This window comes from Dendropsophus ebraccatus, chromosome 1 (genome assembly GCF_027789765.1).
Source record: "Dendropsophus ebraccatus isolate aDenEbr1 chromosome 1, aDenEbr1.pat, whole genome shotgun sequence".
NCBI lineage: Eukaryota > Metazoa > Chordata > Amphibia > Anura > Hylidae > Dendropsophus > Dendropsophus ebraccatus.
The window spans coordinates 76,672,580-76,692,439 of NC_091454.1; the positions used below are offsets into that span (position 1 = coordinate 76,672,580).

The 19,860-nt window shown below is 40.1% G+C and overlaps 1 protein-coding gene across 3 annotated transcripts in view; it reads left to right on the forward strand.

Moving 5' to 3' along the window:
- Nucleotides 1-18,094, forward strand: part of CHST11 (carbohydrate sulfotransferase 11) — a 138,941-nt gene extending 120,847 nt beyond the window's left edge. For all 3 annotated transcript variants that reach the window (XM_069955632.1, XM_069955633.1, XM_069955634.1), the window contains exon 3: nt 17,187-18,094. In XM_069955632.1, coding sequence (XP_069811733.1) covers nt 17,187-18,041 — 855 coding nt within the window. In that variant the 3' untranslated portion in view covers nt 18,042-18,094. The remainder of the gene's footprint in view (nt 1-17,186) is intronic.
- Nucleotides 18,095-19,860: the final 1,766 nt, after the last annotated feature.

Sequence of the window (19,860 nt, forward strand, 5' to 3'; positions counted from 1 at the left end):
ATAGCCACTGTAATGCCCCTAGTAAGGGAACACCTCCAGAGGGCGCAAGAGAGCCAAAGCAGAATTTACAATCGTTCTGCGAGAATCAGGACATTTAGCCCAGGTGACCGGGTACTCATTCTTGTTCCCACTGTAGAAAGTAAATTCTTAGCAAAGTGGCAGGGTCCCTATGAAATTGTAGAAAAAATCAGTGAGGTAAACTACAAGGTACACCAACCAGGTAGAAGGAAGCCTTTTCAAGTTTATCACATAAACTTGATCAAACCCTGGAAAGACAGGGAATCCTTGGTGGCGACAAACTCTATTAATAATTTGTCACAACCAATCCCTCCGGTCAAGATTGGTGATACTCTATCAGTGTCACAGAAGCAGGAGACTAAAGAGTTTTTACAGAAAAATAAAGACAAGTTTTCTGACCTTCCAGGGCGTACGCATCTCATTCACCATCACATTGAAACTGAGCCTAGAAGCAGGGTAAACCTTAAGCCCTATAGGATACCAGAAGCACGGAGGGAGGCGGTGTCAGCCGAGGTAAAACGTATGCTTGACCTAGGAGTCATTGAGGTGTCCCAGAGCGAGTGGTCCAGCCCGATTGTGTTAATCCCAAAGCCCAATGGAACTTGGAGGTTCTGTAATGATTTTAGAAAGTTAAATGAGATCTCCAAGTTCGATGCCTACCCCATGCCCAGGGTAGATGAGTTGATTGAAAGAATGGGTAATGCCAGGTACATAACCACCCTCGATCTCACAAAAGGCTACTGGCAGATCCCACTCACTCCTGAGGCTAGAGAGAAGACTGCATTCTCCACCCCTGATGGGCTCTTCCAATATGTAGTGATGCCATTCGGGTTACATGGAGCCCCTGCCACTTTTCAGAGGTTGATGGACTTGATTCTGCGACCACATCGTGATTACTCCGCTGCCTACCTCGATGATGTGGTCATTTTTAGCCCTGATTGGGAAAGTCACCTCTGTAAAGTCCAGGCGGTGTTAGAGGCCATAAGTGATGCAGGGTTAACTATCAATGCAGAGAAGTGTGCACTAGCCTTAGAGGAGGCCAAATACTTGGGCTACATTATTGGGAGGGGGTTAGTCAAACCACAGCTAAATAAAATCGAGGCAATACAGAATTGGCCTCAACCCCTCACAAAGAAACAGGTCAGAGCTTTCCTGGGTATTACGGGCTATTACCGTAGGTTTGTGCCAAACTTTGCCACAGTTGCAGCCCCGCTAACTGACCTGACAAAGGGAGGTAAGTCCGCAATGGTGACATGGACTCCAGAGGCCGAGAAGGCTTTTCAAAGCCTTAAATCTGCCTTGTGTCAACAACCTGTACTAATCACCCCTGACTTTAGGCAAGAGTTTCTGGTCCAGACAGACGCCTCTAATACAGGGTTAGGCGCCGTTCTCTCACAGGTCGTGAATGGCGAGGAGCACCCGGTGATGTACTTAAGCAGGAAGCTATCCCCGGCCGAAAAAAACTACGCCATTGTGGAGCGAGAATGTCTGGCAGTGAAATGGGCCCTAGAGTCCCTGAGGTATTACTTGCTAGGCAGAAAGTTCAAGTTAGTGACCGACCATGCCCCCCTAACATGGATGAAGCTTAACAAGGAGAAAAATGCGAGGGTAACTAGATGGTTTCTGTCCCTACAAAACTTTAATTTTACCGTGGAACACAGGCCAGGAAAGTTACAGGCAAATGCGGACGCCCTATCAAGGGTACACTGTCTGTGGGGACAAAATGCTCAGCCCTCCGGTCTGAAAAAGAGGGGGGGGATATGTGGACATGTCACTGGTAAAGTGTGCGAGGGGAGGTACATCTCACCCAGGCTACTGCTTACGGTGAGATGGTAAATCCGGGAAAGATCTCTTACTCTGCAGTGTTATGCTGCTGAGTTGTTCTTTACATTTTCCGGGCCGGATTTACTGGAATGGTGGGTAGGTTGGTAGTGGGACCTGCCATTCCCTTCCCCCCGATCCAGTTCGGTTGTTGCAATCAGGTGTGCCCTGATTAGCCTGCAACAACTTAAAAGCTTCACAGTGCTACAGGGGATTGCTCTCAGCCAGGGGTGAACAGCTTGCATGCTGTATCTCCTGGGAGCAACGAATACTGCCGCCGCTGGGGCCTATTCATACCCGCTGATACTGCCTACTGAAGAGTTAGACAGGAGACCTGTGTTAGTAAGTGCCCAGACGGGCAAGGACCTTTTTGTTTTGTTTTATCCTTAAAGCATGGTATTGCTACATTTCTGTTGAGGACTGTTTATGCAGCTAATAAACACCCAGTTGTTTTTATAAGTCCAAGTTTGCTGTCTGAACTGTGTCCAAACACACCATCCCCCGGGAAGATCCCTACAATATGTATACATGTATGTATAGTTGTGTATACGTATTATACAGAGAATATGAAAGCCAGCTCTGGATACCATCTACCCTGCAAGTGACCAAAAGGAGCACCAATCTAGGTCCACAAGTCCAATGTGCACCATGATCACAGCAAAGACAGAGATCTGGTCAAAATTCAAGTTGTTTCTTTATTGCAACCACTCAAAAAAGTGAGATGTTTCAGCAGTAATGCCTTTTACAGTATAGACCCCTTAACTATCCAGCGCATGTGAAGTGTTCAGACAGGTGGTGAATAGGAGAAATCCTGCCTGGGGCGTTCCTAATGATGACGAGGATCGGGAGGAGGGAAGGAGAGGCGGTGCAGGCATAAGGCATAGACACTGTAGGCCACACCAATTTGACACAGGGCTGCATGTTTGAAAGTTTTTTAGGACAATAACTGCATCATCTGCCAAACAACTATTGTTTCCTGTTTTTACAGTATTTGACACATTTTCAGGGACTTTTTGTTCAGCATCTTTTTGGCCAGAAATATTGCAGCCAGATGGTACTTTAAAGCCTTTATTATTTTGGAGGTCAGTGGGTTTATTTTTTTTAACCAACACAAAGAATACTCTAGGCATGGAGCTTCTTCTGGCATTTTTCTTCATAGGGTTTTCTAAAAGGATGTCAAGGAAAATGCATGTACAATGTCACAAAATAAAAATCACCATTATGAATGTTAGAACCATGTTATTTTAGATGCATTTTAAAAGGATGCCTTTTCATCAGTAACCTACATATACACTATTCAATTCTCAACATGGGAAAGGTCCCATAGCTTATTCTTTTAACTTTGCTGAACATTTTGTACAGACCACAATCCAATACAGGTTTTTTTTTGTTTTTTTTAATGGGGACAAAAATCTACCTAGTATAGACACTTTCTGATTACCAGAGTTGGACTGAATCAATACTGTAAGTAATTATACTCTCCTAGTATAATAATTTATGTCTCTGATTTATGGAATAAATGTAATTAGTAGTTGACAGAGGATTTTTACCTGTCATCCAGCAGTCGATGTGAGTTGTCATATTGTATTTGTAAAATAAATAGTAACTGTATATGTAACCTTCCAAATGCAGAAAGGACATGTGGAGCCATGTGCAGCTTATTCCACTGTTAGTGGAAGCTAGGAAATGAGAATCTATGAGCAATCAATTGGGATAGCCCAAAGGATTTAACATAGAACAGAGGGCGGCCACCACCGTGGGTACAGCATCTAGAGCTGACAGATTGGTTTTACCTCAGGCGTAGTTATGTTACATTCATGTGTACATAATCCTGGGAGTAGCACATCAGCAGAACTGCAGGGACACCTGTCGCTTTTTGTAATTAGCAATCGAAATGTTTTATTATAGTTCTGCAGATGTAAGCTGTATAGATCTGGAGAGAATACAAACTGCACATAGACATTCCATTGCATTGTTTATATAGTTATATTTCCAATAGTTTATTATGACATAAATTAGCAAACCTTATCTTTATTTCCCACTGAAGCTTCAAATCAAATCAGAGCACAGCCATTGCTAGAAGTATATGCATGGTAAACAATGATTGCCGCAAATGCTGAGCTTCATACCCCAACAGATCTAATACTTATTGACTATCCAAAGGGCAGACCTGCAGAGGACAACTTTTTTTCACATAACAAGACCCATAACATTTTTATTTTCTATCTGTATGAACATTTGGTTCTTGTATTTTATCAAATAGATTGTCTGGGGGTGGATAAAAAAGCAATTTTCCTATCTTTGGTTGGGTTTTTGCTTTTATGAGTATAAATTACATAAACCGTTTTGCTAAGGCAGTATTTACAGTAGGTGACATTGGGAGCTCCATCCTTGTCTAACCACTTAGATGTCATTGTTGCTATGGCTTTTGTCATCTTCAAAGTTAAAGGGGAAGTTCAGCAAAAAAAAAAAAAAATCAGACAAGTGCAACCCTGGAACTGACACCCGCCCCAGCTCACCCTACCTAGTTGCCTCAGCATTACTAGGTAACTGTGGACAACTTGTCGAAGTTTCCTATGCTGAATAAGGTGCAAACACAGGACAAGACAAGACCAACAAACACAATATAGAATAGGCAGAGAAGCAATGTCAGCAACAACCGGGCAGCTAAGGTACAGAATCAGAAGCAAGGTCAGGGTACAAAATTCAAGGTCAGAATATAGCCAGCAAACAATCAGAGAAACGCTAGATCCAGGCACAAGGGCTCTTTCACAGGCACTGGACTGAGGCCAGAAGTTGGACTACTGTATATAGTGGACAGGAAGACAGGAACCTAGGTGCTGACAGCTACTGTAACTGGTCAGGTCAGCTGTCAGTCACCATCAAGGGTACACCTGATGCCGATCGACCGAGGGTGGTGAAGCCCCAGCCGTGGCTAGAAACAAAAAAAACCATAAACACAGCAGGCTGGCTGCCGGGGACGCAATCGGCCGGCCCCCGACAACCAGAACCGCACAGAACAGAGCGCGCGGCTCGGTTCCTGACAGATGTATTTTTTCCAGTCTGGAAAAAGCAGGAGAGGTTGTCTATAAAGGATTTGCTACTGCTCTGGACAATTCCTGACATGGACAGACGTGGCAGCGGAGAGCACTGTGTCAGACTGGAAAAAATACACCACTTCCTGTAGGACATATAGCATCCGATAAGTATTGGAAGGCTCGAGATTTTTTTAAAAGAGGTAAATTACAAATCATTGCCACTTTCTGGCACCAGTTGACTTAAAATGGAAAAAAAACCCTTTGAACTACCCCTTTAAAGTGCTGTAATCAGAGTCTACTCTGATCTGGGCCATTAAAACACCTGCCCAGCTAAATGCAGCTGTGGGGGAACTTCAGGGTCCCTGTTCTCGAGATCATTGGGGCCCAGAAGTCAGACCTCCAGCATTTTTTTAATTATTCCCTATACTGTGGATAGGTATAACCACCCCAGATGGGAATACCCCTTTAGCGGCCAATGTAAACAGGCATATAAGCAGATGTTAAAGGGTTACATTTTTTTATCCCAATTATTTTATCAAAAACTGGAACTAGCAGAGGAGTCTGATCAATTCTAGTTTTGTTAAAATTGTATTAATATAATGTATAAATGCAGAAATTCAGAAAGCTTGTAGCAAGAAATTCATCAGTGTTCAGTAAGGTTTTTCGGTATTATAATACACTGCATTGCAGTCGTATTGAAGTTGTTATGAATATAAAACCTGTATTTCTGGATGGCTGCCATTTAAACCTAATAAGGGAATATGCACCAACACTGGAGTCTGTACTATGCATTGCTGAAGTTCAAAGTTGTGTTATTCAGTTGTTTTCCTGATTTATTCCTAGGGAGCAACAGGTGTCTGCCAAACCGGCTAATATGACCTGCACGCAATGATGGATAGCTGGACGGCAATTCAATTAATAAATACTGCAATGAAATGATGCATTCACGTTGCGTTTTCATTGCGTTACTGCATGTGTGAGCACAGCCTTAATGAAATGCTATAATATTCAAGTCTTAGGTTATGGTCAAGCCTTAGGTTCACACACAGTAAAATAATACCAAAGTATGGCCGTAGTTTTACATAGAAATAAAACAAAGTCAGAACAGGTAAAGAAATTGAGGTGGTAAATAATGAGTATGTTTATTATCTATTACAGGCGCTTTTTTATACTGTGTGTGCACTGCTGGCTTATATCCCATTGACTTTAATGGAGCACACTATAATAATATAATACTGCGTATACCACAGTATTTGTTGGCATATACTGTAACTCTGCCAGTGTAATGATTTATACCACTAATGTAGTGCCAAGATAAATGTGAACATAGCCTTAATGATTTAACTGACTTATATGTGCAGAGGCTATAATTCATTGGGTGGATTCTAATTAATAAATCAAATGTAGTCAGAATAGTGTCCACATAGATGAGAACACGCTGGTTTGTTCATGTTTCATTCATTGGAAAATGAGAATGCCTACTGTTTTGTATGGCAGACAAAATACACCCTATATAATAATTATGCAGGGTGTGTCTGTCCACCTCCTTCTAAAAGACAACAGCAACATCTGCCATAAAGCCATAGGCCACGTACACACATGGTGTAAAGTGAATCTGGCTCAGTTGCCCCTAGCAACCAATCACATTCCACCTTTCATTTTCCAAATAGTCTGTGAGGAATGAAAGGTGGAATCTGATTGGTTGCTAGGGGCAACTGAGCCAGTTTCACTTTACACCATGTTTGATAAATCTCCCTGATAGTTTTTACATTATTCTTTTTGGTCAGTCTTTTTTTCAACCAAAACCAGGAGTGGGTTGAAAACACAGGAACTCTGCAAATCTTTCAATTATAATTTTGCCCTGTCAGTTCTACTACTGATTGTGGTTTACAAAAATACTGACCAAAAGACTGCCAGAAATAATATGTTTAAACATAGTCATGGGCTGTATGCATGCTTTCTAGGACTCCCTAATATTGCTTTGTTGTAGATAATGCAGTCATTATGAAAGCATCCCTAGCACCATCGTGGTGCTGTAATATGGCACCCTCAAAATTTGGTGTATAAGTACACAATAATTTGTCACTATACAGCCTCTGCTCCATATGACCCATAAACTCTACATTTAAAACACTTTTCGTACACATTCTCCCACCTATAGGATGTCGCCTGGCTGGCGCGTTTTTACTCTGGCTGACTTTCAAATATAGCAGCCCAGATTACTTGGGCTCGATTTGACCTCTATACGTCTTAATGCCAGTACTTGCAAGATAGACAGCTTTTCTTGTATCTGCCATATATCTTTATGACATATCCCTTAATTAAAATGCTGATTTATGCCATTGTGTAGAGAACAAGCCAAAATGTAAGCCATAATTTTTTTTTCTAAATCTGAAAAATATACCATGGGTTTCTAGGATTATTGATGCCGGTTTATGCCAATAATTAAATTAGTGGGAATTACAGTCCTAAAATTCTATCCATATTAGCATTAATTGTCATTTTGATAAATATATTTTAGTGAATATATGTTTTAGTTAAAAAGTTTAAAAAAAAAGTGAAAACAGGCAGCACACAGTATTCCTGACTACAGTGTTGAGTGTTTCCCATGCATAAATGGAAATGGAAATGCTGGTGGTTTCTCATCAACTGGCTAGGTACAAGTCTGCTTATATAGCATTAAGGTAATCTGGAGTTGTTTCCCACTTATGATGCGGTGACCCATATTAAGGCGCCCCAAGGACGAAAGAAAAATTCCAATAAAAAAAATATCACTTGGGAATTTGTAAAGACTAGTGTCTCACATGCTGGTTAAAAGAGAACTCTGGCGATAATGAAAAACCCAGTGCTGGCAGAGTAGTGGGGGAATATAATAAAGCATATATACTTACCTGTCCAGATGCCCCTAAAGTGCTGCCTTACTTTTCATGGATGCCTCCTACAGCTCTTACGGCCTATGGCCGTATCCATGTTTTTTTACAGCCTAGCGCTGGGTTCACACTACGTATATTTCAGTCAGTATTGTGGTCCTCATATTGCAACCAAAACCAGGAGTGGATTGAATACACAAAAAGGCTCTGTTCACACAATGTTGAAATTGAGTGGATGGCCGCCATTTAATGGCAAATATTTGCTGTTATTTTAAAACAACGGCTGTTATATTGAAATAATAGGCGTTATTTACTGGTATATGGCGGCCATCCACTCAATTTCAACATTGTGTGAACAGATCCTTTCTGTGTTTTTAATCCATTACTGGTTTTGGTTGCAATATGAGGACCACAATACTGACTGAAATATACGTAGTGTGAACCCAGCCTTTTAAAAGCTGCATCCAACTTTTTTAGCCGCTGGGATTCAAATGCCAAACGGTCAGACTCCAGCATGCTTGAGTTGCACTTATCTCCAAGATCTATCCCTCCTGCAGTGCCCCATCGACCTTTCAGAGGTGGCATATGTAGTATAAAAAGGAATAATAGCACAAATACTACGCAAAACATGGCTTATACAAAAATTTACAGATTGGCAAAAGACTGGCATAGAGCTGTAATAAATTCCCCCCATAGGCTTTATATACACTGCTCAGCTATAACTTTAAAGTGTCACTGTCATTACAACTTTCAAAATCTAAATCAACAGTATATGTGATATAAAGCAAGTTTGCAACTTACATTGTTTTTTTTTTTTTGTTTGTTTTTTAGTTATCATGGAAAACACGGCACTTCCTGTTTTCTGACTGTTTTTTTCTCAAAGAGTCTCTCCAGACCTCTAGCCGGGGGAGGGGGGGGGCAACGTGGGCACTTCTGACCAAGACCTTTAGAGTTACAGATAGACTGCCTGCTATTTATGGAAGGAACCCCACAGGCATTACATTATTTTTAACCTTCCTTAATTACTTCTCTATCCCAGTACCATGTAGTAATTATACAATAACTCAGTTCCAGGGGGAAATAAGGGCTAAACCAATGTCTAATCGCTCTGTGCATGTTTTAGGAAATAATCCAGTGGTTCAGAAATAATTGAAAGGTGCCTAGACCCTTTTAGTAGCATGTGTCCATTTTTCTTGTCAGAAAAGTTGACAAGTGTACAGAGATTACCCGGCTCTGCTGTGTCCAAACAGCTAGAAGAAAAGGCCCAAGGCTTATTATGGAGATTTAGCTGTGGGTAGCAAATTTGGCACCTAATAGTTCTGAGGCTGGAGGTTGATGGATGTCAATTAGATTGCGAGAGAGGTTCCAAAAAACTCCACCACCTATAGAGACTAGGCTCGTAACAATGTGACCCCATTGCCCTGAAGTTATGTACTGCCTGAAGCCAGCACAGCAAACCAACCACCCTGACCCTTTTGCTTCTCATTTTCTATCTTTAACTGCATATATATTAGTTAAGGCAGTTTCGTATTTTCTCAGTCTGCAGAACAGGGTTTTTTACTATCCATTATTCACACTTGCATGCATTAGCTTTGTATTCTGTCTGTATAGAGTACTATAGGTATAGAAAGCAGAACCTATGTTATTATATGGAGGAGTTCAGAACTGTAATAATTTACATTTGCACACATTCGCTTAATATTTTCCAGTCCAGGGGCGTAGCTAGAATTCATGGCAAAAAACTGTACGGTGCCCCATGAATCCTGTGCGCTCCCCATCCCCCCCCCCCCCCCCCCCCCCCCCGCGCGCGAAACACAGACAATGACGCACATATACACACACAGAGGCACCATTAACGTATATACAGATACGCCACTGACAAACACACATATATACACTGTAATGTGATTACACTAGTGCTGATGTATACACCATGAATAGACTGTACACAGGGAAATCATCTCAGTGTAATAAGAAATACTCAACCAGAGATAAAAGAAAATGCAGCAGATATTAATGGTGGGTTCTTTTATTAGAGCCCAACATTAATAGAAGCGGCTGCAGAACATCTTTGGGAGCAAACCTGTCAATCACTTGAGACACTACTGACATACACAAACACACACATATACACCAGTGCTACAGACATTGCTGACATACACACACATATAGCCACAGATACATACACATACTGACATATAAATATATACACAGATACATATATACACACACTGACATATACATATACCCACAGATACATATATACACTCACTGACACAAATACACAGCACTTACAGCTCCCAGGCTTCCCCCCTCCTCCTCCTGTAGTCCGGGCAGATCTTCACATAAAAGTATTCAATACCTTTGGGTCATGTGAACATAAGGTCCTTCATCCCTCTCCTGTGCCATGCAGGACCTGGCAGGTCCAGCTCCTCTGTTCAGCCCGCTCCATAGAAGGCAGTTTTAAGTGCTTCCATAAGGAAAAGTCGGGTATAATATGCAGATAAATACTAATTGCAAGAAGGATACTGACTGCAGTACAATGAGCAGTATGGTTTCTATATAGAGTGATGAATTCTAAACCAGAATTCACTTGAAGGGCATAAAATGCAGAGAGGAGGCTATAAAGTTGTATAAAATATTATAAAGTCTCAAAGGACACGCGTCTCTTTATATACAGTATTTCTTGGTATTTACTGCAATGTGAGACAGAATAAAATCAAATAAATAGTAGGATTCATTGTGAGGTTGAAAAAAGTCCATCCAATGAGGTAGATTCTCAGCACCACCAGTCCATTAACACTAAAACTATTCGCATATGAGCCTTAACCTCCTAACTTTCGAAGCCACTTTTGGCGTTAGGGACCAAAGCCTGTTTATCTAATCTAATTGGTCTTGTTTTATGCATTAATTACTTTGTTTTATCATGACAAAATGTATTTCATATTAGTAGTAAAGCTTAATCGATACATTAACCCTTTTTTTGGGGGGGGGGATCTAAAATCATAAAAAATTTAAACTTGCATTTTTCTAGGTTTGAAATGCTCTGCTTGTAGTAGTGGTAGTCACAAAAAAAACTAAGAAAAAATAATTGACATTTACAATATGTCTACTCTATGTCGGCATTATTTGGCAAAGATCCTTTCACTTCTTTCAATGTAATATGGCTCAGAAGTTTACCATCAAGTTTTTAAAATTTTAGGTAATTGGGCATAGGTACACTAATAGTGGTGACGATTAGGTACAGTAACAGGAAGAACAATCAAGTACACTTACAGGGGTGGCAATCTGGTACACTAACAGGGGCGGTGATCAGGTACAGCAACAGGTACTTTAACGGGGTATAGTCATCATCTTAGGTACACTATTGTCATAATCTTTGAAATGAATGATTAAAGGTACAGTGATGGGGGACAGGGGAGACTATCAGGTACAGCAATAGGGGATAGGGGAGACTATCATGTGCAGCAATAGAGGACAGTGTCTATGATTAGATACAGCAACACAGGACAGGGGTGACAATCGGCTTAGGAAGGGGTTAATTTGTATTTGTGTGCATTTATGTTACTGTGCTTTGCTGTGGAGATGTTCTGTCCTGGCTCTGATCTCCTTCCACTCACAACAGGGCAAATCAAAGTAGGAAGAGCTGTCAGAAGCCAGCCCCTCCTGACACTTTACACTGCGATTGGTCCATCAAGGACCATTCGCAGCAATCCCTGACTGAGGTGAGCTTCTATTGGTCCCTTGCTGGTTGCCAGGACCTGTCACCACTCACTGATGTCATGTGACAGTTTAACTGACATGCATGGATGTGGGGTTGCACTAACGTGCATTAATCCCCGAATGTATGTAAATTTGCTTTGTGGGGTTAAAGGGGTGATTCTAACTACATGGATGTGGGTTACTCAATAACACTGCAGTGCACAATATAATAAAGTTTTACCTCCACATCCCCTGTTGATTTGTCTATTTTATTCTTTTTAAGTCAGTGCTGCACTGCTTCCTGGGAGAAATTCTGTGACCAATTGCTATGATTTTGTGTGTGTATTTTCTGTGATAACTGTGATAATCTGTGATTAATAAGTAGCTACATAATACAAAGTATAATAATAGAAATTAATGAAAAATGTTAAAAACATTTTTCACTGAAGATAAATTCCTGTCTGTAGTGTTTACATTATAGGGTCATCCTTATTTCAAATTTTAGAACATATTGCTGAAATCAATTTCAGATCAATGTTCATAAAAAAAAAAAATAATAATTTCAATTAACTTAGCAGTCACCAATGATTTGGGCTTTGTGTACTCCAAAAAAAGACTAAAACAAAAAACATGATAATGATGAAAAAAGCAGAACAAAAAAAAGTTTTTTTTTAATTCACACTGATCCAAAAATGCCATAGATTATTCTAGGGCTATATTCGCACATAGTATTTTCATCAGTCTTTTGGTCAGTCTTTTTTTCTGCCAAAACCAGAAGTGGCTTGAAAACACAGAAACTGGGCAATTCTTTTCATTATAATTATTCTCAGTCAGTTCTTCTCCTGATTTTGGCTACAAATACTGACTAAAAGACTGACGGAAATATTATGTGTGAACATAGCTTAAATGTGAATCAGTGGTCATTTTTCTGACCAGCACTGGCTTGCTTTGAAGATTATGGAAGGTCTAGAGGATTTAAACATAATTCTAGTCTGTTTCTAAGACACATTACACCTAGGTGCAGTAACCTGTAGTGACCAGCTGACCAGATGTCATATGCCTTCAGTTTTAAAGCTCATTCACACAAACACACTTCATGGCTATGTTCCCAAGCGTCATTAATGATCATGATCTTTAATAGCATCTGTCATTATAAAAAGATGGATGTTTTTCATGTAAAAAAGACGTTGTGGGAACATAGCCCATGCCTGTTGCAGTTGCTGAATATGGTACCAATATTACGCAATGCAGCTAATCACATAGATGTGCTTTTTCATATTATTTCCAGGTAAGGCTGGGTTCACATTACAGTTTTGCAATCTTTTTTTTTTTTTTTTTTTAAGTATGAAAAATGGATGCATTTGTGTGCGTCCATTTTGATCTGTTTTTCCATTGACGCATCCTTTTTTTTAACATACACAAAAATGTGGTTGACTACGTGTTTGTGTACATTAAAAAAAGCGGATGAATCTGTTTTTCCATCCATTTTTTCAAAAAGGGATGAAAAAAATGGATTGCAAAAATGTAGTGTGAACCCAGCCTAACTAGATAATATTACTACCTATAGACATTCTAGGAAGTTTTGTTATCTTCATGCATGGCTGGCTGGCTATGTGCTTATTTTAACATTACTTGATTCTTTTCTTTATCCCTAATGTTTTGTATCCATTATGCCACAGTGTCTTCATTTGTCTTGAGTGTCTTGTATCTCCTTCCTAGGGTGCTCATGCATTTTCAAAAACTGTTGCCACACTGCATGATTGTCGGCCGACAGTTATCTCTCCATAGCCGAACATTCGTGTGTTCCCAATGGGAATGGGTAAGCCACAGCAACATTGCTATGACGCCAGCTTATCCCTCTGAGAACAATAGGGTCAGGCATTGAAATTCCATCAAAATGTCCAACCTTTCTCTCCACAGACATCACCTGTATGCACCCCCCCCCCCATACACATTATATTGTTGGCCTAAACCACCTTTAGCAATGGATTTGGCATGTGCACCTTTAGGCTTTGTTAACATTAGCATTATCCCTAATTTCACTAGATATCCATTGGTTTTTAATAGCAAGAATAGGAGCTGTATGTGAATGCGTGTACATTGAATATGTATTGAATTTAACATGAGTAAAATTCCAATAATGATATTTCAATACAAATAGCTTTACTGGAGAAATATCAGATCTAAACATATCACAAGGCAGGATAGTCTTCCGTTCATGCCTGAGCCGTCTTATTTTCTACCCAGGACACGTATACATTATTACAGCTGAGAAAAACAGTTTTATTGTGATCTGTAAATGACCCCGCCTGACTATAACAGAAGATTACTATAGCAAATTGCAGCTGCAACTTACTGCTTAACAATTCTGAAACCATTTTGGGTTTATTTATAACACTTACAGCAGTCTTGTCTTAGCTGGATGCCCTACTTGTGTGTAAAACTGAAAACTGCAGCTGAACTACACGCTTCTCCTGTATTGTGTGTTTCAGCAGGGGAGATAAGTAAATTGGCAGTGTTGTGGAAAATTGTTTCCCTCCAGTACATTGTTAAATAGCCTAAAATGTCAGCTATAGATTTATGAAAGTTAGAAATGTTTGCATCTTAGTAGACTGTAAGTGCTGTCTCTTCCTTATGTTTCCCAGTAACATGCCCAAAGTGCTTAAGGGTCCTTTGAATACGCATTGTAGTATCTCATCCTTTCAGATGTCCTTGATTCAACCTAACAACCTAACAAAATTCTAATTTACTCAACAAGTCACCCGCCTTAGTAAAGTTACTATCGGCGAGTAAGACAAAAATATTGTCACAGTATATGAAGTGTAGGACATAATCATTTACATACGTAGCGGGGGTGAAAATGACACCTGGTTATCTTGTGTATACTTCCCCAGATCAATTATGTATGATTTATTTCTAAACGGGTTATTGAGAATTATGGTTCAAACAACACCATTAGGCTTATGGGAACAGGCGATCTTGATCATTATTAACTGTAGTCTATATAACAAGGCAGCTGCCTTCCTCCAATATGTTCCCGAAGTGGGAACATAGCCTTTTACTGTGATATGTGATATACTGTGATATATCCAGACTGAACACAGCCTTAGCCCAATATGTCCCCTAATAATAAATGCAGCTAGTCATGTATCAGCCTTCCTATGTCCTCTAAGGTCTAAACCCCTGTGTCTCTTTTTAGGCAGGTCTAATGTATCAAGTACTGGATGTATATAAATTGATGACAGCTAAATTTACCTTTCAAATATCACCTTCAGTTTTGTAAGAAACCAAGTAACCGGAAATATCAACCATGGATTTCCTTCACAATGCATTGAAGAAGCATCAGTCACTCTGTAATGCAAGTGTTAATTGCAGATTTTCTCATTAGCCATTTTTCTGGACTGCATGATGGTGCATGGCTCTTAGTAAAGCTGGTGGGACATGTGCCTGTCACAGGACTTGCCCAGGTGTAGATTTTGCCATGGTTTAAGTCTGCTTGCTGGCATAAACCATAATTATGTAGGCATGGGAAGAGATGACACCTCCTCCCCGCCTAGCCAGGAAATCCCCCCCCCCCCCCCCGCACCTATCGGGCAAGCAGGGGGTACAGCTGGGGTACACCAGAATCTGTGTCTTTTCCGCAGCATACACAAGGGAAGTACCTTTGATAAATGTGCCCCAAAGGGTTTAGAGCATGAGTCATGTTTGTGAGGATGGTTTAGCAATGTCGTGGAACAGTCTTTAAGTATTCTAGTCCTGCGGGGTAAATAGCAAAAGAAAAATAAATAAATAAATAAATAAATAAATAAAAAATTATATATATATATATATATATATATATATATATATATGAACATCAGTAATTTTTACTGATTTTGCATGTGTATTTTTATATGTATGTTGGCATCCTTTATTATAGTGATTTTTTTAAAATATTCAGATCAATACAATCCATGCCATGGAAGCATCATGTCACTTTTTATGTGAGACAGGTTGCAGATCAGTAACATAAAAATGTGTGGTGTCCTTCATGCAGTTTGGGGAGGATTTCATGTTTATGATTTTAGCACCATACATGTTAAAAACATTGAAAAGTACTTAAGTGCCGACAGATCCTTCCTATATTTTGGCGTAACTGTTGACATGACAGAAGATGCAACCTAGTGTGTCCTTGAGTGTAAGTGTGCCTCTTTGTCCATAGGTAACCTGGCAGTGTTCTGATATATGTAACAAGCATTCCTTGTAAAGAAGGTTCCCACCCAGGAGCTGAATGAAAGTTATTCATAGGGAATGCAGTGTGTGTTTTTCTAGATTTATAGCCTGCTTTACCGTCTGCAAGTTGAATTACGAAGTCTGCAACTGAATACATTTTATCAAGGTTTTCACAAGGGGAATCTGTAATTCTGGATTATGGGCAGAAGGCATCACTTTTATTGCAATATGATTGTCAAAAGAAGATTGCCACAGACTTGCCGTGCTATTGTCCTGCAGATCCCGTAAACAATTAGGTATTCAGTTAGTGGCTTATCATTTACATGTACTACATGTAGTAGATGTCCATCATCTAGTAAATAGGAGAGTAGTGATCTAAATCTGAGAAAATTAATTGTTCCACAAGTACAAACAGAAATCTATTAATATAAGTAAAAATTTTCCAGAAAAAAGGTTCATACATATTTTTAATCAAGTTCACTTGAATCATCACTAACCATCACAATAACTATATTCCACTGGATCCATATTGTGAGACTGAGTTAGGGGCAGCATAGTGACCAAGACAACTACAGCATAGTACCTGCACCAAGAATAACAGAACAGGTCTGAGCCGCACTGCTTGCCTGCGTAATAGCTAAATGACAAAGGCCACCATACACCCATATAATGAGATTAAAAACTCACATCTGTATGTGGCTCCAGTCTTCGCATTAAGAGCATTGCTACTCTGCTAGTGCTAAATAGCAGAAGCTAGTGAAGGGGGATAAGGAGGGGAGGGCTGCTGCTCAGTTCAGTGTCTATATAGCTGCTGGAGAAAGCGCTTGTTAGTTGTATTGTTATTATTCACTTTTTGGCATTTAATTGCAGTTTTAATGTTATCTGCAATATTTTTGGCAACAAAACAGGTTTTTATCCTTTTTTGCTTCAGTGTGTCCCCTTGGTATTGCAGCTAATCTGTGTTGCTCTGGACAGAATCCATCTCTTCACCCCTCCAGCAGCCAACTGTATAGACCAGGGGTAGGGAACCTTGTCTCTCTAGCTGTTGCAAAACTACAATTCCCATGATGCCTGGAAAGCCAAAGCTTTCCCTACCCCTGGTAAAGATCCTTCCAAACCAGCTTTATAAGTTGAGAAGGAATTTAATAAAAGCTGATCTCTGATTGCTTGCCATGAGAAACAAAAGGAACTTGATAAAAAGTTGTATAGTTTGTATAGTTTGTTTAAATAAATGGACGTTGTATATTCTGTTTAAATAAATGTCATACCGTATTCTGTGATAGGGAAAACTGATACAGCATTTTACCTAGCACAGAAACAGGAGGGGTGGTGTAGGACCCAGAGATTGTCTCCTTGGTCCTCTGTAAATTTCTGTGTCATGCACCACCCTTTTTCCTTCCTGTCCTAGGCATATAGTGTAAAGATCAGCACAACTCGATCATGCTTGATTCTGATTCATTCAGCATAGTAATACTATGCCATGCCTTGAATTCTAACATAGACTTTGTTCTTTGTTCCTTTACAGGTGGACCTTTCCAATAATGCCCTTTTGCACCAAATGAGACGAGATCAGGTTACAGACGTTTGTCGGGCGAATAATGTATCAAGTAGGAAACGTCGTATGTTGACTCCCAATGACTTGAAACATTTGGTGGTAGATGAATACCATGAAATGATCTATTGCTATGTTCCAAAAGTGGCATGCACTAACTGGAAAAGAGTCATGATGGTGCTTACAGGAAGAGGTAAATATAGTGACCCGATGGAAATTCCAGCCAATGTAGCCCATGTTTCATCCAATCTGAAGACCCTCAACCAGTACAGTATTCCAGAGATAAACCATCGCTTGAAAAATTTTATGAAGTTTCTCGTTGTCCGGGAACCATTTGAGAGGCTGGTTTCAGCCTACAGAAACAAATTCACTCAAAAATACAACACCTCGTTCCATAAGCGCTACGGAACTAAGATAGTAAGGCGGCAACGTAAAAATGCCACCCAGGAAGCACTACATAATGGCAATGATGTAAAGTTTGAGGAGTTTGTTGCTTATCTTATTGACCCACACACCCAAAAAGAAGAACCATTTAATGAGCACTGGCAAACTGTTTTTTCTCTCTGTCACCCATGTCATATCCATTATGATCTCATAGGAAAGTATGAAACCTTAGAGGAGGACTCAAATTATGTCTTGCAGCTGGCAGGAGTGGGCAACTACTTAAAATTTCCCACTTTTGCGAAATCTACTAGAACTACTGATGAAATGACAGCCGAATTTTTCCAGAACATCAGCTCAGAGCACCAAACACAACTGTACGAAGTATACAAACTTGACTACTTAATGTTCAACTACTCCACTCCAGCCTATCTGAAGTTAGAATGATTGGATGTCTGTTTGTTACTGTGTGCGATAAGGGACATTTTGTAAATTAAAGGAAGGCAGAAGTGGGGCTGGGGAGGGTCGGGGGGTGGGGGGGTTCCATTTGTGCTGCGAGCAGTACAAGCATAATAGCTTACAGGGGTAGTGCGGCGCTAAGAAATTATTCACAAAATAACACACATTACAAAGTTATACAACTTTGTAATGTATGTTATGTATGTGAATGGCCCCCTTCCTTGTGTTCCCCGCCCGTGGACCCGGAAGTGTAGTGCATTATACATACCTGATTCGTGTCGACCGACCCTGTCTGTAATCGTGTCAAAGACGTCATCTTCGGGAGGCCGGCCAACCCGCTTCTGCCGTCCCTCATGCCGGCCCCCCTCTGCCACTTCATAACTGTGCTCAGCCGCGATTGGCTGACCACAGTTATGCTCAGCCAATCGCGGCTGAGCAGCTGATGACGCGGCAGAGGGGGGCCGGCATGAGGGAAGGCAGGAGCGGGTTGGCCGGCCTCCCGAAGATGACGTCTTTGACACGATTACAGACAGGGTCAGTCGACACGAATCAGGTATGTATAATGCACTAAACTCCTGGGTACACGGGCGGGGGGCGGGGAACACGGGAAGGGGGCCATTCACATACATAACATACATTACAAAGTTGTATAACTTTGTAATGTGTGTTATTTTGTGAATAATTCTTAGCGCCGCACTACCCCTTTAATCTCTTCACAAGGAAAGACAACTCACTGTTTATGGTAAGAGGAATCTAAGCTAGCCCCAAGACACGCAAGCTACTATGCTGTTCTCTAGTTCTATGGCACCTTCATTCTGTATGTAAATTGTCTATAAATTATTTATAGTTATTTAAACAATGTCTCTTGGTCTGATTAAGTCTACTGTGTGTCTTTATATATAGATATATCTTTATGTTTGTAGAATATCTATATATATATAGATATTTGTGTGTATATACATACATATGTATATATGTACATATTCAGAGAGCCAAATATTAAGTAACTATCATTGTTCAAATCCTTGCCACCCTGGTCAGTAAATAAATAAATTACCAGTGTCACTTGAATGATGTGACCTTTTTTACAAGCTGAACCCCATCACTGTTAGGTTTTCTACTCCAGATTATATAGAGATATCTTTTATTTTGAATAAAGGAAGTGGTATTGCATTAGTTCAGACATACTGTGAATAATACTATAAAATGTCATTTCAGTGTATATGTATAGGCACAAGTGTTTCCTCTTCCTTTTGTTACCCTACTCATGCCTCAGCTTATTTGATAAATTCAGTATGTATCCACTCCGGAGAGGGCTGGAATCTGAATGAACTATCTTTCTATTATACTGTATGGTACTGTCACTTCATCCACTTTTGTGATCCATTTAGACCTGGACATCAGCTCGTGGTTGCATGTGGCTCAAATATTATGCAAAATGTTAACATTTTAAGTGCAATTTGTTTTCCAGGTGCTGCATACAACAATATAGCTTTATTCATGTGCGTGCCACTCAGTGCACTTTGTGAAGTAATGTACAAAATCTTTAATTGGGAACATCTTTAGGCTGAACCCCTGGGGGCATAAGGAATGATTCCATAACTGAATAACTTGGGGGTTAGAAATCAGGTCTATGTTGGAAATACAACTGTGCACCGTAATAAATAGCTTCGTTTATTTTATTATTATTTTTTTTTTACCTCCACTAAGCTTTTCCTGTTCTGCAAGATTAAAGTGGATCTGTCAGCAAATAGTCCTCTTCATTGTCAAGGTATAAGTCCTTTTGTTGTTATGAAAATTAGGTTTA